The sequence below is a fragment of the Sorex fumeus genome, unplaced genomic scaffold (assembly GCF_029834395.1).
Source record: "Sorex fumeus unplaced genomic scaffold, SorFum_2.1 ptg000008l, whole genome shotgun sequence".
NCBI classification, from domain to species: domain Eukaryota; kingdom Metazoa; phylum Chordata; class Mammalia; order Eulipotyphla; family Soricidae; genus Sorex; species Sorex fumeus.
The window spans coordinates 87,153,717-87,179,087 of record NW_026606065.1 but is presented as its reverse complement, the minus strand read 5'-3'; the positions used below and the strand labels follow the sequence as shown (position 1 = coordinate 87,179,087).

Here is a 25,371-nt window from a genome sequence, read left to right as displayed (position 1 = left end):
ATGTCATCTGCGAATAGTGAGAGCTTAATTTCTTCTTTCCCTATCTGGATGCCCTTAATATCTTTTTCTTGCCTAATCGCTATTGCAAGTACTTCCAGTACTATATTGAACAGCAGTGGAGAGAGTGGGCATCCTTGTCTCGTCCCTGACCTTAGGGGGAAGGCTCTCAGTTTTTCCCCATTGAGGATGATGTTTGCTGTAGGTTTGTGGTAGATGGCTTTAACTATATTGAGGAAAGTCCCCTCTATCCCCATTTTGGCAAGGGTTTTCATCATGAATGGGTGCTGGATCTTGTCAAATGCTTTTTCTGCATCTATTGATATGATCATATGATTTTTATCTTTTCTTTTGTTGATATGATGGATTATGTTGATTGATTTCCGAATGTTGAACCATCCTTGCATCCCTGGGATGAATCCTACTTGGTCATGATGTATGATCTTTTTGATGAGTTGTTGGATTCTATTGGCTAGTATTTTGTTGAGAATCTTCGCATCCGTGTTCATCAGGGATATTGGCCTGTAATTTTCTTTTCTTGTGGTGTCTTTGTTTCCTTTTGGTATTATAGAGATATGGGCTTCATAGAAACTGTTTGGGAGAGTTTCCGTTTTTTCAATTTCCTGGAAAAGCTTGAGAAGAGCTGGCAATAGGTCCTCTTTAAATGTTTGGAAAAATTCGCTAGTAAATCCATCTTGACCTGGGCTTTTGTTTTTGGGAAGACTTTTGATTACAGTTTCAATTTCCTTGATGTGAATAGGTCTATTCAGGTACTCTATATCTTCTTGCTTCAGCTTTGGGAGATGATAGGAATCCAGGAATTTATCCATTTCTTCTAGGTTCTCTTGTTTCGTGGCATACAGACTTTCAAAGTAGTCTCTGATGATCTCTTGAATTTCTTTAGTTTCTGTTGTGATATCCCCATTCTTATTTCTGATTCGATTTATTAAGGCTCTCTCTCTCTGTTTCTTTGCGAGTGTTGCTAGTGGTTTATCTATCTTATTTATTTTCTCGAAGAACCAGCTCTTGGTTTTATTGATCTTTCGGATTGTTTCTTTGTTTTCCATGTCGTTGATTTCTGCTCTAAGTTTTACGATCTCTTTCCTTCTGCCTGATTTAGGCTCTTTCTGTTGATCCTTTTCTAAGGTCTTGAGCTGTGAGGTCAAGTTGTTTATGTGCATCGTTTCTACAGTCCTAAGATATGCTTGCAGAGCTATAAATTTTCCCCTTAATACAGCTTTCGCTGCATCCCATAAGTTCTGGTAGTTTGTGTCTTCATTCTCATTTGTTTCCAGGTATCTTTTGATTTCGTCCTTGACTTCGTTCTTGACCCACTCATTGTTCAGCATCGAGTTGTTTGATTTCCAGGTGTTTGATTTGGTTCTCCGTGTCAGTGTGTGATTCACTTCTATCCTCAGTGCGTCATGGTCTGAAAAGATGGCTGATACTATTTCTATCTTCCTGATTCTGTTGAGGTATGTTTTGTGTCCTAAGACATGGTCTATTTTGGAAAATGTTCCGTGTGCACTGGAGAAGAATGTGTATTCTTTCTTTTTGGGGTGTAAAGCCCTGTATAAGTCCATAAGCCCTTTCTCTTCTATTTCTTCTTTCAAAGCCAATAATTCCTTGCTGGGTTTTGTTCTTGTTGATCTATCCAGAGTTGATAAGGCGATGTTGAAGTCTCCAAGTACTATTGTGTTGGTAGCAATGTCCTCCTTAAAATCTGTTAGCAGTTGTTTTAGATATTTAGTTGTTCCCTCATTAGGTGCGTATACATTTAAGAGTGTGATTTCTTCCTGCTGTATGTATCCCTTGATGAAGAGAAAATAGCCTTCACTGTCCCTTCTAATCTTTTTCAATGTGAAATTAATGTTGTCGGATACTAGTATGGCCACCCCAGCTTTTTTGAAGGGGCTGTTTGCTTGCAGGATTGTTTTCCATCCTTTGACTTTGAGTCTGTGTTTGTTCTGGCTGTTGAGATGAGTTTCTTGTAGGCAGCAGAATGTTGGGTTCTGTCTCTGTATCCATTTTGCCACTCTGTGTCTCTTCAATGGTGAATTTAGACCATTGACATTGAGAGAGAGTATGGTTATGGGGTTTTGTGTCATTTTCTGTAGGGTGTGTTGTGGTTGTAGGGTTTGTCTTGTCTTATAGTAGCCCCTTTAGGCCTTGCTTTAGGTTTGGTTTTGAGTCTATGAAGTTCCTGAGCTGCTGTTTATCTATAAAATAGTGTACTGTTCCTTCGATTTTGAGGGAGAGTTTAGCTGGATAGAGTATTCTTGGGGAAGCATTCATTTCAGTGAGTTTTTTGACTATATCTTGCCACTGCCTTCGGGCTTGCAGGGTTTCCTCTGAGAGGTCTGCTGTGAATCTAAGGGGTGCTCCTTTGTATGTGATTTCCTTCTTTGCCCTTGCTGCTTGCAGTATTGTGTCTCTATCGGCAGCATCAATCATTCTAACTATGATATGCCTTGGAGTGTTTTTGTTGGGGTCTCTTTTAGCTGGCACCCTTCGGGCTTCTTGAACCTGAATGGCTGCATTGCAGAGCTCTGGGAATTTTTCAGCAATGATTTGTTTGACGGTGTTTTTTTCATTGGGGTTGGTTCCCTGAGGTTCAGGTAGTCCCATGATTCTAATATTGTTCCTCTTGGAATCATCTGCTAGGACTCTGATTCTCTGTAGAGCCATTTTGAGGTCCCTTGCCACTGTTTGTTGTTGCGTGTTGGTTTGTTGCAGCTGATCTTCCAGGTCACTGATTCTCTCTTCAGCTGCGGTCATTCTATTTTTAAGAGAAGAAACTGAGTTTCTCATTTCATCTATGGAGTCTTTTAATCGTGACATTTCTGCTCTCATTTCTTCGCGTAATTTGTCGATTTTTTCTGTGGTGTTACTGGCTGTCTGTCTGACTGTTTCATTGAGTTGATTGAACATCTTGATGACTTCATATCTGAATTCTGTGTCAGAGAGATCCCTTAGGTGAGCTGTATCGACAGAATGTTCTGGATTGTTTTTGTTCTCCTCCACTTGAGGTGGGGATTTTCTTTGTTTCTTCATATTGCTGAGTAAGTTGGGGACTAAATTCCTTGGGAACTAGGTTCCTTTGAATTAGTAAACAACCTGCGGCCGGAAAATAGGCCACGCCCACTCTGAAGCCACGCCCACTCTGAAGCCACGCCCACTTCTGAAGAGGCCACACCTCTACGGAAAACTGGGTTTGAGATGAGATGAGCGCCGCATGAGTAGTGAAGAGGGGACGGCAGCCGCTTACGGCTGCGTTTCTCCAGGCGTCTGCCGGGATGCCTGAGGTCCCGAAGGGAGAGATGGAAGTCCCGGGGCCACACACCAGGGGCAGGGCTGACCTGGGTTTGAGAAGAGAGGAGTGCCGCGTGACTACCGGAGAGGGGGCGGCAGCCGCTCACGGCTGCATTTCTCCCACCACTGCAATTAAGCTCCTTTATTATTGACAATCTAATCTTTGACTAGATTTTTTCTTTTTTTTCTTTTTTTTTTTTTTTGGTGGATGGTAGTTGTTGGTATTGTTTGGGAGCCACACCTGGCAATGCTCAGGATATTCCCACATGCACAGGGCCAAGGATGGGAAATGGGCCTTCTGAGTGCAGAATATTCATTAGCTTGCTGATCCTGCTAATCTTATTTTGAAATTCTTCTGGAAGACAAGAGTGTCCATAATTCTAGGCAAGTATTAGGCACTTACTAAACTTCTGAGGCTAGAGTGCATAGAACTACCAATTCTAGGATCTCCTTGAAAATAAACTGTACCCCAAGCTCTCCAAAGGGAGAGGAAAAAAGACCTTTCAAAGACAGCCTCTCCAAAGACTCTCCCACAGTCTTCACCACAGATGACTGGTCATTGTTCCACAGAGTAGGAGTTTCATACAAACATCCACTCAAGAAGGCTTATTTTCAAATTAAAAACAGAAAGTTATGGGGGCAGAGCAATAGTACAGCAGGTAGGGGACTTGCCTTGCACGTGGCAGACCCAGGTTTGATCCCTAGGCATCCCACATGGTCTTCTGTGCACTGCCAGGTATAATTCCTGAGTACCAATCCAGGAGTAACCCCTGAGCAACACTGGATGTGGTCCAAAACCAAACAAACAAAAGTCAAGTCAAAATATAAGTGTGCTATTCGTAGGTGCTTATTGTTCCATATGAATTTCAGGAGTGTTTGCTCCATTTCTTTGAAGAACGTTGTGGGTATCGTTATAGGGACAGCATTGAATTTGTCCAATGCTTTGGGGAGTATTGCCATTTTGACAATATTAATTCTCCCAATCCATGAGCAGGGGATATCGTTCCATTTCCTTGTGTCCTCTTTTATTTCCTGAAGTAGCGTTTTGTAGTTTTCTTTGTACAGGTCTACTAGGATCATGGTGGTAAAGAATGGGCACTGGTGGAGGGATGGGTACTTGATCACTGTATAACTGAAACCCAAACATGAAAGTTTGTAAGTCTACAACTGTACCTCATGGTGTTTCACTAAAAATACGTGTGTGTGTGTGTGTGTGTGTGTGTGTGTGTTTAAGCCACGTCTAGTGGTGCTCAGGGTTTACTCCTGGTTCGACACTCAGGAATCACTCCTGACTCAGGAGACCCTAGGGAGTGCTGGAAATCAAAGCCAGTCAGCCACGTGCAAGGCAAGCACCCAAACTGTGCTATCTCCAGTCTCACCTGCAGCTGCTGTACAATTCATGAGCATCTGAAATAAAATACACGGCCAGGGAGATGGTTCATAGGGCCGGATGTGTGCAAGCCTCAGCTTTGGTCTCTGGAACCACAGGGTCTCCTGAGCAACTCTAGATGCACCCCACCCCCCCCTACAAATCTACTTATTTTGAAATTATAATTTCTGCTACATGATGCAGTATGAAATACTCATTTATATTATGAAATAGTTATCATCTACCTTGCCATTCAAAGAACCAGAATATCATTTCATAACTCTCTCTAACTTTTTGCTACACCACAATCAAGAATGGCAAAGCCTGTTGGACCATTGATGACAACAGGTAACTATAATCTTTCCGGTCATTATAAACTATATTATAAAACTTCAGAGGTGGCTTTTGGAACAATAACTTATAATGGCCCAAATAGTTTTATAAAACAGTTTCACCACTCTAATAGCCACTCCAAGAACAGTAATAAATTCCAGATAAGAAAGTTAGCTCAGATTCTTGCTTTTATATTAACATTAGAAAAAAAGAAAAATGTTTCTGTTTTTAATAAGACCACATTTTAACACCTTGAGGCAAAACAGGCTCAGGCAATGAGTTTCAGAGGCAAAGAGAACAGCGAGAAGCAGATGCAGAATCACAGAAACCATTAAATTTTTGCACCTTAATTTTTGGCAGATTTCGTAGGCAAGTACAACCCGACAGGAGTAATGAATAAATAAACAGCAGTTCTAGACATCTGGCAGTGTGGGAGGAATAGATATTTTGGTCTATCAGATAAATATTCAAATGGTGAAAATGACTGCCAATTCTTCCCTCACCAAAACAACTACTGTGGATGCTCACAGTGGACAGATCTACAGGGGACACGATGGGAGCTGTGGCCTGAAAAAGAGTACAGTAGACAGGAGACCCCCTTGAAGAGGGCTCATCAGAGTACAATTTCCGTCACCCCATATGGTCCCCCGAGCACTGCCAGGAGTGACCTCTGAGTGCCGTGCCAGGAGTAAGGCCTGAGCACCACCAGGTGGAGCCCCCAAACCAAACCAAAACAAACGGCGAGCTAAAGGCATCATCGTTGAGGTCCTTGTGATGCAGGGCCCCAGACAACCTCTTCCAGTCGGGGAGAAGCATACACACTCCAGGGAGAGAGTGTGACGGCACTGGTCTGGGGTTCCAGTTGAGGCGAAGCACACACACTCCACAGAGAGCAGGTGAAGCACTGGGCTGGCGGGGCTGGCCGCGACAGCCGCAAAGCTGCCCTTGCTCAGCTTTCAAGGGTTGAAGCCTGGTCTACTGACTCCTAATCAGGAATGAGGCTGCACTGTAGCACTGTCTATAGCACTGTCCTCCTGTTGTTCACCAATTCGCTCGAGCAGACACCAGTAACGTCTCCATCGTGAGACTTCTTGTTACTCTTTCTGGCATATCGAATACGCCAGGGGGAGCTTGCCAGGCACTGCCGTGCGGGTGGGATACTCTCAGTAGATTGCCAGGCTCTCCGAGAAGGACGGAGGAATCGAACCTGGGTCTGCTGTGTGCAAGGCAAAGCCCTACCCACTGTACTGTCGCTCCAGCCCCAGGAATAAGGTAATTTCTTTTTTTTTTTTTACTTTTTATTGATTAAAGTACCATGAATGGCAATTCTTTGGTTTGGGGGCCATACTCTGCAATGCTCAGGGGTTACTCAGGCTCTGACTCAAGAAATTACTCATGGCAGCACTCGAGAGACCATATGGATTGCCAAGGATCGAACCTGAGTAAGTGGCGTGCAAGGCAAACACCCTATGCTGTTTGACGATAATGACAGTTTCCCCTGTACATAATTCCAATTTATTAAAACAAGTTCTAGTTAAATTTTAATGTGGGGGCCATACCTTCCCTCTAAAAGGAACTTCTCACCCCAATCCCATGTCTTGTGCATCACAGATACCAATTTTCAGAAGTTTATGCATCTACACCATTATTCATGGTAGAACTCAGTACAACAGCTGAGATTTGGAATCCACCTAGAAGTCCAACAACAGATTTGTGAATCATGAAGATGTGGTATATGTGTACAGTGTAATACTATACAGCTGTAAAGAATGATGAAATCATGCAATTTATGGCAACGCAGATAGAACTGGAAGACACTGTGTTAAATAAGCCAGAAGAAGAAGGATAAACATAGGATGATACCACTTGTGTGTGGTATTTAGAATAATTGAATGTGGAAATGCAATGGTTTAAAACTTGGGGGTGGGGGGAGGGCACGGTGGAGAAATGCCCAGATCACCTTTGATCCCAGAGTATAGGGAGGCGAAGGAAAAATAGAGTGAAGGTGAGGGGGAAAAGAGACAGATGAGAAGCAACAGGGGCTCAGGGGTTAAGGGATTCAGATACATCAGTGGTGCTTAGGAAAATAGTGGTGCTTAGCTAAATAGCCAAACCACAGAGTCAACACCACCGAATCAAGAGATCCAAATTTTAACAACCAAACTTTAAAAGGTGCCTGTCAAGAGGATAAGTTAGGGGTGCAGGGGGAAGGGAGCTGGTGGGGTACAGGGGGAGCACATGGGGGACATGGGATGGAACCTGGGGACACTGGTAGAGGGACGTTCACCATGGTGGTGGCAGGATCGGTGCTGGAACACTTATGTTTAAAATTCAACTATGGGGGGCTGGAGCAATAGCACAGCAGGTAGGGTGTATGCCTTGCACGCGGCCGACCCAGGTTCGATTCCCAGCATCCCATATGGTCCCCTGAGCACCGCCAGGAGTAACTCCTGAGTGCAGAGCCAGGAGTAACCCCTGTGCATCGCCGGGTGTGACCCAAAAAGCAAAAAAATAAAATAAAATAAAATTCAACTATGGGCAGAATCTCCAGACCCCACAACAGGCTGTCTTCACCGGGGCACCTCGAGGGGGGTGGGTTGAGTTTCCCTCCCTGCCCCAAGCAGAGCCCTGGCAGCCGAGAACGTCCAGAACCCAGACACAGCCATGCTCAAAGCCACTCTGCACATGCTCAGACGAGCCTCACCCATGAAGGAACTGACAGAGGAACCCAGATATGCAGGATCCATGGTTCAGATCTCCAAGCCTTCTAGGATCGGGACTGGGCCTCCTCCACCCAGGCCCCCAGTTTTCCAGTAGCTTGGCAGTCACACCCACAAACTGCCCCTCCAACACCACCACCCCCGCCCCCTGCCATGGAATCTCATCAACTGCCAAGATCCAGAGAGTATAAAATAAAGCTCCCAGAAGAGAGCAATGCAATATTATACTCTTATACTCTATACTCTTGTACTCTAGCCCACTGATGTACCTAATGTAGCCAAACGTGTGTTTGGTTTTAACACAGTTGCTTATATTCTTGTACATATGGGCTTAAATGGCCCCAGAATTAAATACAACACACTTCCCTCTTATTGTGGTGGGAAAATGCTCGCTGGTGGGGTGGGTGTTTGAATATTATCTGTAATGAACTAATTGATGAAAATAAAATGTATAAAAATCATAAAAAAATTTAACTATGACTTTGTAAATCATGGTGCTTTAATAAAATTCTTTTAAAAGAATTTCGTGCATCTAGTATCCCTCTCACCCTCCCTCCCTCCATCCCTCCCTGACCCTTATGTCTAGACTTTCACATAGGTCCAAGATCAGGCTGTCTCACCATTGCCCCAGTGTCATTAGTGACTGACAAGAGCGAGTCTCTGAAGTATTAGTCATGCCACAAACTCAAGTTTTAGTCACTATGTAACATTTACAAAAACAAAAATAAAACCTGTATAGAAAGAGGAAAATGACCCAGTATCAAGGATAATTGCAAATTCCAAAAACCTTCTTGGCCATTTCCACTACCAGAAAAACTTGTTAACTCAAAGACAAAATGATCTAAGCCATAATAGCTCTCTCTGGAGCTTGTGAGAAAATTAAACCCAGTGTTAAAAGTTTTGTCATAACTACAAAAGGAATGCTCAACTGGCTTCCACAGGATAGAATTCCAAAATGAGAAAATAATACACCTTAAATTCAAGAGCAGTTTCCTTCATTGTTTTCACTCCATTTATTATCACAGTAAGTAAATGCCCAAGAAGAGGGGTTCATAGTTAATGATAGGGCTTAATTACCTGCTTTATAAGATAAAAACAATATTGCCACCTAGTGGCAATCTAAGTCACCTACTGAACACGTTGTCCAGCAGGAAAAGAAAAGGAAATAAAAATTAAGAGTAAACAGCGGCTGGAGTAACAATACAGCAGCCAGGCTACTTGCCTTGCATGTGGCCCACCAAGGTTCAACCTCTGGCATCCCATATGGTCCCCCGAGCTTGGCCACGAGTGATCCCCGAGTACAGAGCGATAGGTAAGCCCTGAGCACCACTGGGTATGGCCAAAGAAATAATAGGGTTCAGGGGTGCATGCTCTGCATTTGCAGTCCCTTAAACCATATGCCCACCCCCAGCACCACTGGGTATAGCACTGGGGGTCCCCCAACACACCAGGTGTGACCCAGTGCTCCCTGGCGCCACAGGGCTGAGCAATTTTGCGCCCTCAGGCCCTAGCACTAAATTACCTGGTGAGGTGGGCCAAGTGTCACAGGACGTGGCCCTGGACCCTCAAGTGCTGCCTGGGAGGTCCCCCCAAAATACACAGAGAGAAATTTAATTACAACAATTTATCAGCTAAAATAAAAGTATACACTGAACTAAACAAAAGCCTGCGGTACTAGGAAAACACAATACTTGAAAGAAATGAACCTGCTTTCAGAGTTTTAAGTGCTAAGAGAAACATGTCAATAAAAACAAAATAGCTTAGGGCCAGGGAGACCATTCAAAGGGCTGGAGCACATGCTCTGCATGAGAAGCCCCTGGCTCGATCCCTAGCATCACAGAGGCCCCAAACACACTGGGAGTAGCCCCCAAGCACAGCTGGGTACGGCCCACAAATAAATTGATGTGTGTGTATATATTCCAAAATAAGAAAGGGGGGAGAGAGAGGGAGGGAGGGAGGGAGAGAGGGAGAGAGAGAGAGAGAGAGAGAGAGAGAGAGAGAGAGAGAGAGAGAGAGAGAGAGAGCGAGCTTTACTTTGGTGCCATGGGGGATACAAGAGAGCAGAGCAGGTCTTGCCTCTTTCTGATGCTGAGGACAGAGAATCTAAAAGACACCGCTGGAGAGTCCACATGAAATACTTGATGAGCACCCAGAAAGCAGGATCAGTGGGCAAAAACAATTCAGGCTGAACTGGACAAAGACAAGGGCCAGAACCTGTCCTGACTGAAATCAGAGCAACATCCAGCTTTTCAGAGGAAGAGACACCCCCACGGGTGACAACATGAAGCCATTTGGCCACATAATGAAGCAAACAAAGCCAAATCCATAGAGGTAACACCGCCTGGTGCCACTCATGCTGACACCTCTTGCCGTAAAATCCAGAGACAAACCAGAATGGAGAGGGCAGTGAGGAGACAGGCAGAAGAGGATTCGGCTCGGAAGATGAAAAAGCTCTGGAATTTGCCTGTTCAGTGTGAGTGTACCTGACAGTTCCGGTTCTGAAATGCACACTTAAAAATCACTAAGATGGCAAATTCTACAATGTGCCTTCACACACACACATGTACACACAAACACATACACACACACACACACACACCACGCACACACACATACTTGGAAAAAAAAAACATGGATTCGGGGATGTGGCTCGGCAGTAGAGCACTTGCCTTACACTTAAAGAGATTTTTCATCACAGCATAGTACCAACATGCACGAGTGCACGCACTGAGGGAGAGAGAGAGAGAGAGAGAGAGAGAGAGAGAGAGAGAGAGAGAGAGAGAGACTGGGGGCTGGGGAGATAACTCAACGGACTTAATGCATATACTTTGCATGCAGAAAGCCAGGATTTGGTCCCTGGCACCCAAAACATCCGGGAGCAACCACAAGAACTGAGCAGGAGACACCCTGGAGCACCACAAGTATGGCCCAAATGCCAAAAAAGAAAGAGAAAGAAAAATATCAAGGGTTCTCTCACTGCTACTCTCTGACAATGCTCAGCTAGTTACCCCTGGCTCCCACTTCTGGTGGTGTTCAGGGAACCATATGGGATGCCAGAGATCAAATCGGGATCAGCTGCATGCCAGGCTAATGCCCTCCACAGTATGCCATGGCTCTAGCACCCTCAGAGTCTCAGAGAAGGCCCGCCCTGCGCCACAGCCTGCTGGGAGCTACTGCTGACTTCCAGACCCATGCCTCTCCACCCATCTCCCCTAACTGAATGCAAGCCCAGAGCCTGACTCCCTGCCCTGATTCCCTCTCCTGTCTTCCCGGGTGTTCTCACAGAGGGATGGATTTGAAAGGCCAACACAGACAGGTGCCCCGAAGGCCACTGCCAGGGACCAGAGATGCCCAATGTCCTGGATACCAAAGTCTTTCTCAAAATGCCACAGAGGTCCTGTGAGAAGGGCCGGGGACCGCAAGAAGACAAACAGCTCCTCTGAGGGCAGGTCCCGTTAGGACTTTCCAGGGGATCCCCCCATCCTGCCACCCTACTCCCCACACACACACACTGTGTGTCCTTCCCATGACACACACAGCAGCCCCACACCGCATTCCTGCTGCCTTTAGCCACTGCCCAAGAAAGACTTCTGCCCTCTGCCCTCTACCCTCTGCAGACCCACTCCTCAACCTATCTGGGGTTAACTTTTCATTCAATTTTTTATTTACATTTTATTTTTTTCAGTAAGAATCCTAAACATGGACTTGATCCTCTTTTAAAAATCCCAAGAGCACAACAGAATATTATAGACCCTGGGTAACAATGGTATAATTAATGCAGGTCGCAAGGCCTTATACATCTTCCCTAATGGAAACTTTGCACCAATAATAATACATGTACCACCCTCCCACCCCTAATCAGGAGGCATAAATGGAACCATCTTTGATAGTACTGATTTAACTTCTTTAGATACCCAAATAAGGGGAATCATGAAGTACTTATCTTCCTGTGTCAACTTCCACCTTGCTATAAAATTGCCCATTTATGGAGATTATCCTTTCCTCAAGTGTAGGTTCTTTGAATTAATCTCTTTTAGTTCTTGTACGCCTCTTGCATACTTGCCTGTTGAGTGTCTAAATTATGAATGAATGAACAGCTCTTCCACAGACTGGGTGAGTCATTGATATAAAATCAACATCCTTACTTTAGCAGATGTCAATTTGCCCTCCAGCCTCCAGCCCTACCTTCCTCCTTTTAATGATCAGAACAGCTGGAGTTTTAGCTGGATTCACAACCACCCAACTCACGATGTTTCCAGCCTAGGTTCGCCCATATCATTATGTTCTGGACAATGGTGTAGAAGGGAAAATGACATGAACCTCTTCAAAGTCACACCTTTAGAACAAGTGTGGAAGCAGAAGGAATCTGTATATCTCCCACATGCCAGAACAGACCACTGCAGATGGAGATAAGACACTGTAGTCAAACGTACAAGTTTCAGGAAGGAGCTGAGGCACTGCTGCCTGGCCCTGGCTAGCCACTAGCTGAACTACTTGGTAGGGAAAGAAAATCTTTATCTAGACCAGAGAGATAGTACTTTGGACAAGAACCCTTGCCCAAGCCAATTTGGGTTTGATCTCTGGCAGCGCACATGGTCCCAAGAGTCCACAGGAGTGATCCCTGCGTGCAGAGTCTAAGCACTGTTGAGTGTGGCCCAAGAAACAAACAAACCAAAAAAAAAAGGGGGGGGGGACCTTAATTTAAAAAAAAATAAAAATCTACATTTTCCTAAAGTCATTGTTGTCTATGATAAAGCAGTCAGGTGAATTTTCTATTTCATTTCCATACTGTCATGTGAGAGTCACTTAACATACAGATCATATTTTTCAAGCACCAATTCAAACTCACGGGTTTTTATTTTCTTCTTCTTCTCTCAAACTCTCTGATTTCAATGGAAGAAGTAAACAGCTATTAGACTGCATGAGAGGCATGGACATTACCTAACAATTGTTTAATCACTAACATTAGTATCAACATTAATCTCTAAGCATTATTTAATAACCAGGCTAAGTAAAACATTTACTTAATGCAAAACTTAACATCCATTTGTTCAATTTCTTCTGTATCTGACCACCATGCTGAATACTAATAATGTCAAAGGTGGGGATAGAGGAGACAAAAGGAGGATGAACCAATGTATCTGTCTAAAAAACATATGCCTGTATGCATATGTGTATATGTATGTTGTGTAGATATGTACATGTGCCTGTGGCATCAGTGTATTCATGTTGTATATATGTGTGTATGCGTACTTGTGGTATGAAAGGTGACCATACTGCAAGATAAAGAAAAGAAAACTTGTATTAGAAGAATAAACAGTAAAGAAAATTATCTAATAAATTTCAGATTTTTATCTGGAAAAAACCTGAGTGCCCAAGAACAGATGACTGGTTAAAGAAACTTTGGTACATCTACACAATGGAGTACTTTGCAGCTGTTAGAAAAGATGAAGTCATGAAAATTACAAACAAGTGGTACTACAGGGAAAGTATCATGCTAAGCAAAATGAGTCAGAAAGAGAGGGATAGACATAGAAAGATTGCATTCATCTGGGGAATATAAAGTAACAAATTGGGAGACTAACACCCAAGAATAGCCGAGATAAGTACCAGGAGGTTCACTCCATGGCTTGGAGGCCAGCCGCACATGCTAGGGGAAAAGTCAGCTCAGATAGAGAGGGGAGCACCAAGTAAAGGGTGTTGGGAGGACCCTCCCAGGATGAGAGCTGCATGCTGAAAATAGACTATAGACTGAACATGACTGCCACTCAATGCCTCTTTTGCAAACCACAGCACCCAAAAGGAGAAAGAGAACAAAAGGGAATGCCCTGCCACAGGGGTGGGGTGGGATGGGGGGAGGGGGGGAGGTATGCTGGGAGCATTGGAGGTGGGGAATGGGCACTGGTGGAGGGAGGGGTACTCAATCATTGTATAACTGAAACCCAAGCACAAAAATTTGTAAGTCTACAACTGTACCTCATAGTGTTTCACTAATAAAATTTTTTTTAAAAAATTGATTTTTAGCTACATTAACATTCATAGGCTCAGGCTAGAGAGATAGTAGAGAGATAGTGGGCCTTGCACATGGCCAACCCAGGTTTGAACTACTGCATCCCATCCAGTGCCCTGAGCACCGTCAGGAGCAGTCCCTGAGTGCACAGCCAGGAGTAACCCCTAAGCATCATCAGGTGTTGGAATATACCTCTAAATATTTTAGGCCTAACATTGGTTTGTCCTTTCTCCCTTGCCACAGGGAACTTAGGTTTACTGAGTCAAACCCGTCACAGTGTACCCGAGTCACTCCCATTCCTTTGTTTATCTGTAACCTCTTCTCTATGCTCTCCTCCCCAGCTTTTTCCCATAATTAGATTCGGTCAATTTGTAAGGTCAGATCCTTCTAGGACACTGAACTTGTATTGTAAGTTAATACTGCCTTTCTCCTCTCCTTATGTTTTTTTTAATAGTTTACTTTAAAGCAATGCCTTTTTAGAGCTGTAGACCAATGGAACAGGGTTAAATATACTGACATCTCCCCACAAGCATATGATCATCTAATCTTCGATAAGGGAACAAGAAAAGTAAGTGAAGCAAGGAGAGCCTCTTTAACAAAATGTGCTGGCAAAACTGGACGGCTACATGCAAAAAAGTGGGCTCAGATCTCTGCCTAACACCAAGTACAAAAGTAAGAACAAAATGGATTAAAGACCTCAACATCAGACCAGAATCCATAAGGTACATTGAAGACAAAGTTGGCAAAACCCTCCATGATATTGAAGCTAACGGTAACCTCAAAGATGTCACGCCACTGGCCGAGCAAGTGAAAACAGAGATAGATAAATGGAACTATCTTAAACTAAGAAGCTTCTGCACCTCCAAAGAAACAGTGACCAAAATACAAATACAATCTACAGAATGGGAAAGGATATTCGCCGAATACACATCTGACAAGGGGTTGATATCAAGAATATACAAAGTACTGGTTGAACTCCACAAGAAGAAAACATCCAACCCATCCAAAAATGGGGCAATGAAATGAACAGAAACTTTCTCAAAGAAGAAATCCGAATGGCTAAAAGGCACATGAGAAAATGTTCTACATCATTAATCATCAGGGAGATGCAGAACAAAACAATGAGATATCATTTCACACCACAGAGACTGGCACACATCCACAAGAACAAAAGCAACTGGTGCTGGTGCGGATGTGGCAAGAAAGGGACCCTCCTTCACTGCTGGTGGGAATGCCGACTGGTTCAACCCTTTTGGAAAACAGTATGGATGATTCTCAAAAAATTAGAAATTGAGCTCCCATTTGACCCAGCAATATCACTCCTGGGAATATATCCCAGAGAGGCAAAAAATGTATAGTCAAAGTGATATCTGCACTTCTTTGTTCATTGCAGCACTCTTTACAATAGCCAGAATCTGGAAAAAACCTGAGTGACCACGGACAGCTGACTGGTTAAAGAAACTTTGGTACATCTACACAATGGAGTACTATGTAGCTCTTAGAAAAGATGAAGTCATGAAATTTACATACAAGTGGTACTACATGGAAAGTATCATGGTAAGCGAAATGAGTCAGAAAGAGAGGGACAGACATAGAAAGATTGCATTCATCTGGGGAACATAAAGTAACAAAATAGGAGACTAACACCCAAGAGTGGCCGAGTTAGTACCAGGAATTTCACTCCATGGCTTGGTGCCCAGCCACACAGGCTAGGGGAAAAGGGAGCTCAGATAGAGAAGGGAGCACCAAATAAAGGGTGTTGGGAGGATCTTCCCAGGATGGGAGAAGCATGCTGAAAGTAGACTGTAGACCAAACATGATTGCCACTCAATGCCTCTTTTGCAAACCACAACACCCAAAAGGAGAGAGAGAACAAAAGGGAAGGCCCTGCCACAGAGGCAGGGTGGGACGGGTGGGACGGGGGGTGGGAGGGATACTGGGACCCGTGGTGGTGGAAAATGGGCACCCGTGGAGGGGTATTTGATCACTGTATAATTGAAACCCAAGCACAAAAATTTGTAAGTCTACAACTGTACCTCATGGTGTTTCACTAATAAAAATTTTTAAAAAAAATAACAAAAATGAAAATAAAGCAATGTCCTTTTTGTGTAGACACAGGAAGACAGTTAATATTATTCTTTTGTAACTTGGGATTTAATTGGCTTCGAATATTATTCACTCCTGGGCATCTGCTTTCTCGACTTAAGCCTCAGTTGCCCTTAGTTCCTAGCACCCCAAAAGCATGGTCCCAATGAGGGACTTAATGGACCCAGGGCAAGCTGTGAGCTACCCTGGCATCAAAATGGGCCAGGTCAAGGTGCCATAATACTTAATTTTTAAGTTGAGAGCATCGTCATGGACAAATGCTATCATGATCCAAAAGTAATTTTAGTAAAAGATTAGGACCCTGCTAGTGATAGGAAAGACTAATCTGGGTTGAGCACTGTAGTCTAAGATCGAGATGGTCCCAGGAGAGCAATTCTATAAGCTTAATGCATCTCTTATTGTGTTCATACAAAATGATTAATATCATGAATGCTTATATGTTTGTTGGACAAGAAGAGGAAAACACAACTATGGGATTCTGCTCTTGGATGGGTCGTCCTGCTGAAAGAGAATCTGTCCTAAAACCAGCTTTCCCTGAGGGAAAGAAATTTATCCCTATTGATTGTGACCACACCTATGTGTAAGCCCCAACCCCTCATTCTGGGGGATTTAACTAGGCTGTCAGAGTGGTCTGGGGGGGAAGAGCAGGGAGAGAGTCAGGAGTGAATGGAGATGAGAGATTGGAATAAACAGCAATTGAGACCAACCAGCTTGGCCCTCATTCCTTCCTTTGCCTGCCCATTGCCATCAACCTCCCCAGGGTCGGGGAAGCAGCCCGAGACTATGGAATATGGGTGGCGGAGAGATAAAGCACCTGCTGCTCCTTTTGTGTTTACACAACCAGGTATGGCACAAAAACAAACAAACCAACTGTCAGAACAAACTGTCCTCCCGTTGTTCATCGATTTGCTTGAACGGGCCCAGTAACGTCTCCATTTTGAGACTTGTTGTTACTATGTTTGGCATATTGAACACGTCGAACACGTCATGGGGAGCTTGCCAGGATTTGCCATGGGGGCAAAAATGCCCCCCCCAAAAAAACTATATTTAGAGATTCAAGCTCAATACACTCAAAGCACTGTTAGTACTTGGTACTGAGAACTCAAAGAACTTATATTCTCTGTTCTCAAACTTCATTCAGAGACAAAAATGTAACAATTACGAAGTGAAAAACAGGTACTATGGGAAGAAAGTGCTATTTCCTGTGCTGGACACAGAACTGCACAGAACGGTTCCATGGGGATCAGACACAGGAACTCACCAAAAAGATGAGATTTGAGGACAGAGATAGTACAGCAAGTAAGGCACTCATCCTGCATGCAGCTGACTTTGAGTCAATCCTGGGTACCACCTATAGTCCCCTGAGCCCCACCAAGAATAATCCCTGACCACAGAGCCAGGAGTAGGCCCTAAGCACTACCAGGTGTGGCCCACAAACAAGAACAAAAAACAACAAAAAAAGAGGAGCATCCCCAAGCGCAGAACCACGGCAAAGCAAGTGATCCTGGGAGCCACAAAAAAAAAAGAAAGGAAGGAAGGAAGGAAGGAAGGAAGGAAGGAAGGAAGGAAGGAAGGGAAAGGCTGACATTACCAGCAAATACAATGCAAGGAACTGAATGATGGGAAATTAAAGCCGGACTCTAGAAAGAGGCACTGACAAGCTCCAGTGTATCTGCCTTGGCCCAAGGAAACAAAAGCTGGAGGTCCCTCGGCTCTGCTAGAGTTACAACCTCTCACCTGCCTTCCATATAGTCCCAATTCCAGAGATGCTTGAATCAACACAAAATCTCTATTCTTAAGAATAACTCCCTGGGAACCTTGCACCCATCCTCCCCCAGAGCCTCGGGCCAATTTCAGGCACCCAGTGCTTTAGCACCAGAGCGCTAACATCTGCAGAGGCCATGGTGCCCGGGGCCCTAGCTGCTCCCTTCCAGGTCTCATTTTCCTAAGAGGAAGAAGGGGATTTAAAAAAAGAAGAAAATGTTATCATCCATCCTGCTTCCTAGGAAGCCTGCATGTCTTATTCACATTTCAAGGCAAACCCTAGGTAGGAGCACTGTCCAGCCACCATGGTTCTCTGGAAACTACTTGTTAAAGAAGAATTAAGGGCAACAGGTAGGGAGTTAGTGTCTAGGACCCATCGAAGTAAGTTGTAATGGAAGTTCACTTAATCAAGCACACCGAGACAATCTATGGCAGGAGAACAGGAGGTCTTTATGTAACACTGGCTGATCAGGTCAGTGAGTCTAGACTAGACAAGAACCTGAAGCCTTGGACCAAGCTCAGGGGTCCAAGAGTCTGTTTTTATGGGGCATTACCACAAACTCATCATTACTTTGCTTCATGTGCGAGCACTGTGGAGTTGCATGTACATGAATGGATAGCATCTTAACCACACAGTTATGTGCAGTTTCCTAAAATCAGCATTTTCTTAGTTTACAACAGGAAGGTTCACCCCAAGCACAAACAGGGTGGACATCTTTTAAACTTTCCACTCATGAGCAAAATCATTTCTTTTGAGTACATGCTATAAATTAAGTATAAAATCAAAAGTACAAGGCTGGAGAGATAATACAGCAGGTAAGTCTCTTTCCTTGCACACAGCTGACCCGGGTTCAATCCCAGCATCGCATATGGTCCCCAGAGGCTGTTAGGAATGATTCCTGAGTGCAGAGCCAGGAGTTACCCCTGAGCACAGCCAGGTGTGGCCCAGAAAGCAAAATAAATAAAGCCAAAAAGTACATATAATAAACTTCATCATAACAAGTAGAGGAAGCATGGGGGTATTCTTTTTTTTTAATTTTGCCAGTATTTTCTATTTTATTTTCTTAATTCTTACATACATGGGGGTATTCTTAACTCATATCCCTGGACAGCAAAGGATGTAACTATCCACATTAATGGCAGCAACTCTTAGCTGGAGTTAAAAGGAGAATCTAGATTTTTTGTCTATTCTGAATAACGTTGCAATGAGCAAAGAACCACAAATGTCTTTTCAGAACAGGTTTTTGGGTTCTTGAAGTGGATATTAAGATGTGGGATTCCTGGGTCATACATTTTGCTTTCGTACTAAAGCAAAATGCTTACTTTTTCTGAGTATCCATATTGTTTTCCAAAAAGCCCTGACAAATCAACATACCCACCCACAGTGGACGAGGATGCTTTGTCCCCAACACCCATGCTAGCACCGGTGGATCTTGTTCTTTGTGTGTACACCAGTCTCACTGGAGTAAGATGATACCTCACTGTTCATCTGATTCGCATTTCCTTGATGAGAAATGATGCAGACCATGTTTTTTTCATATACCTACTGGCCATCTGTATGAGGAAGTTTCTGTTCATCTTTTCTCTCCACTTTTGTTTTGGGCAGTTTTCCGGGGGTGGGTTGTTTGCATTTTCGCTTGGGGGCCACTCTGATGGTTCTCAGGAATTACTCCTGGCTCTACGCTTAGAGGTCACCAGGTTGACCACATGCTAGACAAGTGCCCTACACACTGTATTCTCTCTCCAGCCCCTCTCCCCATTTTTTTTATGGAGCCGTTTTTTGTTGCTGTTGTTGAGTTTTACAAGTGCTTTCCACGTCTTAGATATTAACTTTCTGTCAGATGAGTAGTGGGCAAATATTTTCTCCTGGTTTGTGGAGGTGTCTCTTTATTTAGTTTATCACTATTCACAAAAGCTAAGATGTGAAAACAACGCAAGTGACCAAGAACAGATGACTGTATTAAAACGAAAACAAAAAAATAAAAACTAGGGTACATATGCACAATGTACCTATAAGACAAAATCTTATAAGACAAGCTATAAGACAAAATCCTGCAGTTTGTTGTTATATGGATGGATCTGGAATGTATAGTCTAAGTGAAGTCTGTCAGAAGGAGAGAGTCTAATCCGAGGTCTCATATGTGGAATTCAAAGATAAATTGTGGGGAAATAAGAAATGGTCAAAAGCAACAGAACCAGAGAACTGGTCTACAGAGCTGAGCTTGCCATGGCCATGGTGGCGGGGATGAGGAGGGTGGGTTTGCGGGGACATCCTGGTGGAGAGTCAGGTGTGGAGTCACTGTACACGTGAAAGCCTATCATTAACAGTATAAATCATGGTGCCCAAAATTTAAAATTAAATTTAAAGAATAGGAGTAATTTCTAGCACACAAAGGTGCCCTACACAATGGAAGGTGATTTCAGAGGCAGGATAGCTGCAGGAACTCAGAGTACAGGAATTCCTGCCTGAGAAAGCAGTGAGGCACCGTCCAGCACTCATCACAGTTTGGCGGTAACTGTCAAGGTCCAGTTGAGCTAAATTCTGTCTGAACACAGCTAAGGAAGAGCTCGGGCTACCAGTTCCCCTTCCCACAACAGCCTGCTCTGGGCTGCTCCACATGCGTCTCTACCCAAGCAGGTAAAGCCAGCAGGTAAGACTACTACCTATCTCCAGAAAAGGTGGAATAAACTCTTGAAAAGTTGAATTTCCAAACAAAAGGAAAAACAATCTAAGGGGCCGAAGCCATAGCACAGTGGGTAAGGCGTTTGCCTTGCACATGGCCAACCTGGGTTCAATCCCCGGCGTCCCATATGGTCCCCCAAGCACTGCCAGGAATAATTCCTGAGTGCAGAGCCAGGAATAACCCCTGAGCATCACTAGGTGTGACCCAAAAAGCAAAAAAAAAAAAGAAAAAACAATCTTATTCTTGGTTGATTCCTTGTTGTGCTCAGGGGTTACTGCCTGCGCTGTGCTCAGGAATCATACCAGGAAATGCCTGGAGGACTGCAGAGGACTCCCAGAACAGAACAGGGACAGCTGTCTTAGCCCCTGTGCTATTTCTCTGGTCCAACAAAGGAAAAAAAAATTGGGGGGTCACACCTGGCAATGCACAGTGGTTACTCCTGGCCCTGAACTCACGAATTACTCCTGGCAGTGCTCAGGGGACCATATGGGACGCCGGGAATCAAACCCGGGTAGCCGCGTGCATGGCAAATGCCCTACCCACTGTGCTATCGCTCCAGCCCCAAATCATGAAAATTTTTAATTCACTGGGCTACTCCTATCTTCATTTCATTTCATCATCCTGTTATTCATCGATTGCCTCGAGCAGGCCCCAGTAACGTCTCTTTCAGCCTAGCCCTGAGATTATATTCAAGGCTATTTAGGAGAATAAGACCCATCATTGTTACTGGTATTTGGCATATTTGGTACGCCACGGGGAGTTTGCCAGACTCTGCCCTGTGGGCAGGCTACATTCGATAGCCTGCAAGTTTGTCCTATCTCCTATCTTCAGTCACAAAAATAAACAGATAATGAAATAAAAGCCCATCTATTACAAGTAATTTTTATTTCTTCCTCGAGAAATAAGATACGATGCACAAAGGTCCTGTCCTTGAAAGGATGTGGGGAACGTTAACAGAATTAATTTATGTGTAAAATTTTTTAAAGATTAAGCACAATTAACTTGATTCTCGGCAGTACCTTCGCCTTGAATATCATTAAGGCTGCTCATTTTTCAACAGATATATCCAACTTTCATTTCCCAGCACCCACCACCAGAAAAGGCAATCCATCAAACACACACACGTATCCTGCTGAAGAGTTCTCACTGCCAAGACCATGAAGTAGCATTACTCTACAGACAAGCACTTCTGTCTGACAACCATGGCACTGTGGCACTGTGGGCTTGGAGGAATACTTTCTTTTTTGTTTCTTCAGTGCGGTAATTGAACCCCTGAACTAACTAAATGAGGCGTGCACTCTACTGCTGAGCCATATCCCTGCCCTGAGGAATTATTTTGGCTGAGAAGAATGCAACTAAATGACAGCATGAGAAGGTGGCAGCTTCCTGTCCCCAAAAGCCAGTTACACCAGGACAGTTTTTAATTCTATTCTTTAGATTCTATTCTTGCCTATTTTTAAACTTGATTACAATGATCCCATACATGTCATTTCTCCTTTCCATGATCCTTTCAGGTATTATGTAATATGTCAAATCAAATATTCAATGAATAATAGACAACTTTTAAAAAGATTCAGAGACTAGTAGAGGAAGTACCCCACTAAGGTCACTCAAAATACTCCATCAACATGAAAACTGCATTAGAACTTGTTCTCAAGATATCTGAGCATTTTCGGTTGCTGAAGGCCCTGTGTCTAGATAGCAATATTTTACTTTTTTTAACATATTTTGAGACAAAAACCACAAGGTCCTGGCACAATGATAGCATTATCCTAAATTAAAAAGTAAATAAGAGTAATAATTTAGTATATTATATTATGCACATGCGGAATTAACTAGAGCATCCTAAATTATAAATAATCAATGCTAAATAAGTGAGATGAGTCAAGAGAGCTATTCTTGTCAAAATAAAACTGAACTCTACAAAAAAGAAATGCATCATGAAAAACACCATTAGTAGCTCTCACGCCCCCTTCTCCATACCTGTGTATGATCCACAGCCTGCTTCAAGATGTTTTTTTTCAACTGGTCGGCTCTCTTTGCATGAAAAGGATTACTTTGACTCTGGATAACAAATACAATTTCCTTTAAATCTAGAACAAAAAAATGTATTTTTTAAATCTTTCAAGTAGTTATTGTCTAACCAAAATATATTGAAAACAAGTTTTTACAAAAGGAGGTGGGGGAAAACCCCTGCAAGTCTTTAGGCAATAAAAATCACTCCATAAAGAATCCCGGTGACAAAGACTTTTAGACTGGATCTGCAAAGCTTATTTCTTAGATATTAGCAAGTAAGTAAATATGCTATAGTTAACCACATCTGCAGTCACAAACTGAAATTTTGCTCCTGCATTTGTCATAAAGAATAACGGTAAACATGCAAAGTGTCTAGATGCCACCCTCCCAAAAAGCTGAACATCCAAAATTCTCATTGTGGCTTTTAACAATTAATGCAATCCCACACTGTGCTGCTTCCTGATGTGGAAAGCACTTTACAGAAGTCACAAATTAAAGCGAGGTCATTAATGGGGTCCTACTATAATGGCTGGCGTCCTCATCAAAAGAGGAAATATGGACCCAGAGACACACAGATGGAAAATATTGTCTCCAAAACACAAGGACAAGCCAAGGAACCAGGACTCAGAAACAACCAAGCCACCAGCACCATGAGCTTAGACTTCAGGCCTCCAGAACTGTGAGGCCCTAAGTACCTGGTACTTAAGTCATACCTGTTGTGGTACTGTTCTCCAGAGTCCCCAGAAAACTACTGAATGGCTCCAGGAATTCTGGAGGCCCTTTAAAGTGACTCACCAAATCCTATCATGGTTCGTGGATTCACAGAGCTTGTAAATAAATAAATCAATAACCTCTACCCTACCCTATCCTTACTCCATAAGGCACCAGGCCAGGATGAGGTGTTAAGGCCAAGAAACAGGCACAGTTTCACAGAGCCAAGCTCCAGCAAGAAGTGTTGATAAAGGCCCTCCAATACTGGTCATGTTTGCCAGAGCACTGGAGAGTCCCATCAAGATGGCCAGCTTGTTTACAACAGCTAGCGGGCAAGAAACCCTCACTAGCACATCATGCCCATCTCATGCAGGCACTCAACCGAGTATCTAGCCAGCAGAGACCAACGCTCGGCCCCCTAGCTGGAGAAGCACAGTAGCATTCCCAACTTCTGCGTGAGTAATAAAGAGGCAGAAACAGCCACTGTGTCAGCATTCTGCCAGGGTGCTGGCAGAAGGCAGATGTCACAGAAGTCGTAGCTTCCCACCCAGTTTCCGGCCAACAAGTGGGGACCTTTCCCCACAAAAAGGCTTTCCCAGTCACACCTTGATTAAAGCACCCTAAGTTGCTTTTAACTTCAATCTAGTATGTATTAGAGTTCTGCCACTCAGTCCCATAGTTTCTGCTACCTCTCCATTCATGCGAATAATCATCCAACAAAGAGCATCCAACAGTGAGCCACTTAGAGTCTAGAAATAACCCAGAGCACTTTTCGATTAAAATTGAGTAAAAAAAAATATAAGAAAATACTGAACAACCCACTGAAGAGCAACTTTCTTGTAAGAGTTCCACAATTCCAGCACCCCACATATCTATCTCTGTTTTAAATTGGCTGCTTCACTCTAAATTAAATACAAAGACCAAAATGGGCCTCTTACAAAGCAACTAAAACGTAATCTTCAGACCACAACATTTGAAATATTAACAACATATGCTGAGAAACAAAAGGAGAATTATAAACATTCAGTTTGTTAAAAATGGAGGAAACAATTTGAGAGTAATTTTTTTTGTAAAATTTAATAAAGATGAAGATCACATACTCAATGACCTGGAAACTCCACTCCTGTTAATCATGTTAGAAAAACTCTCATATGCATATTCAAGAATATATAACAAATATGCCCAGTTGAACTGTGCAAAAAAGAAAAAAATGGATGTAAGCCAAATAACCACTTGGAATATAGTAGGATATACAAATTAGAATCATCTATAATAACTAGTGCTACATATGATACAAATGGATATCATAGATGAATCCTAGAAAAATGGAATGCTGGAATAAGACACAGAAGTAACAACATAAATCAATGATCTGCAAACATATAAAAATAATTGTACATAAAAACAGGTACAAAACATATTACAAATATACAAAGATATATTTAATGTGAAAGTATAAAATATTACAGGAGAATATTTTTTTCCTTTTTATAAATTTATTTATTGAATCACTGTGAGAGCAGTTACAAAGCTTTTGGGTTTAAGTCTCGGTCATACAATGATGAAACACCCGTCCCTTCACCAGTGCTCATTTTCCACCACCAAAAACCCCAATATACCTCCCATCATGCACCCTCCCCCTACCTGTGGGGAAGATGATTTCCACGTTACTCTCTCTCTCTACTTTGATTACATTCAACATTTTGACACCAGACCCACCATTATTATTTGGGATTTTACCCCAAACTGAGATATGCTGAAAAGGCAACCATAGACAATTTTTTTCTAGTGCTGGTTATGAATAACATATGATGTCAAGTGGCTGCAGTAGTGGCCATGCAATTTTGGAATTCCAAAATTTTAACAATTAAATCTGGAGGGATTTCTGCCAAAACCTGCTGGGTTCTGAGATTTGTTCCTGAGTCTCTGGGATCATGGCCCTTAAGAAGCTTGATCAGGAGCCAGAGAGGCTGTTCATGGGAGGTGACTCGGGGTCTCTTTGGGGTGGGGAGGAAAGGGCTGGCTCCACCCCCATCCCATGAGGCCCCACATGTCTCATCACTGCAGGCCCAAACCTGACTGTCCTATGGCTTCTGGAGAATGGTAGCCACCGAGCCTCCCAGGGGGAGCAGGTGGAGGGACATCACCCTTTCCCCCTTGGGGTGGCCCGGCACCAGTAACCTACTGCGGGGACCAGACACATCTCTGCCAAAAGCCACTGGGTTCCGACATTTGTTTCTGAGTCTCTGGGATCATGGCTGTTAAACAGCTTGATTAGGAGCCAGAGAGGTCTTGCCTCCAATTATATAGCTGAGCTGGAGGTGGTTTGTGGGTGTGTCTCCCACATAC

At 43.4% G+C, this 25,371-nt stretch overlaps 1 protein-coding gene across 1 annotated transcript in view; it reads right to left on the bottom strand.

Annotated features, from left to right (window-relative positions):
- The window catches only part of B3GLCT (beta 3-glucosyltransferase), a 166,550-nt gene that overhangs the window by 107,523 nt on the left and 33,656 nt on the right, over positions 1–25,371 (bottom strand). The window contains exon 4 of the mRNA XM_056109793.1: positions 22,279–22,388. Within this exon, the coding sequence (XP_055965768.1) occupies positions 22,279–22,388 (110 nt within the window). The remainder of the gene's footprint in view (positions 1–22,278; positions 22,389–25,371) is intronic.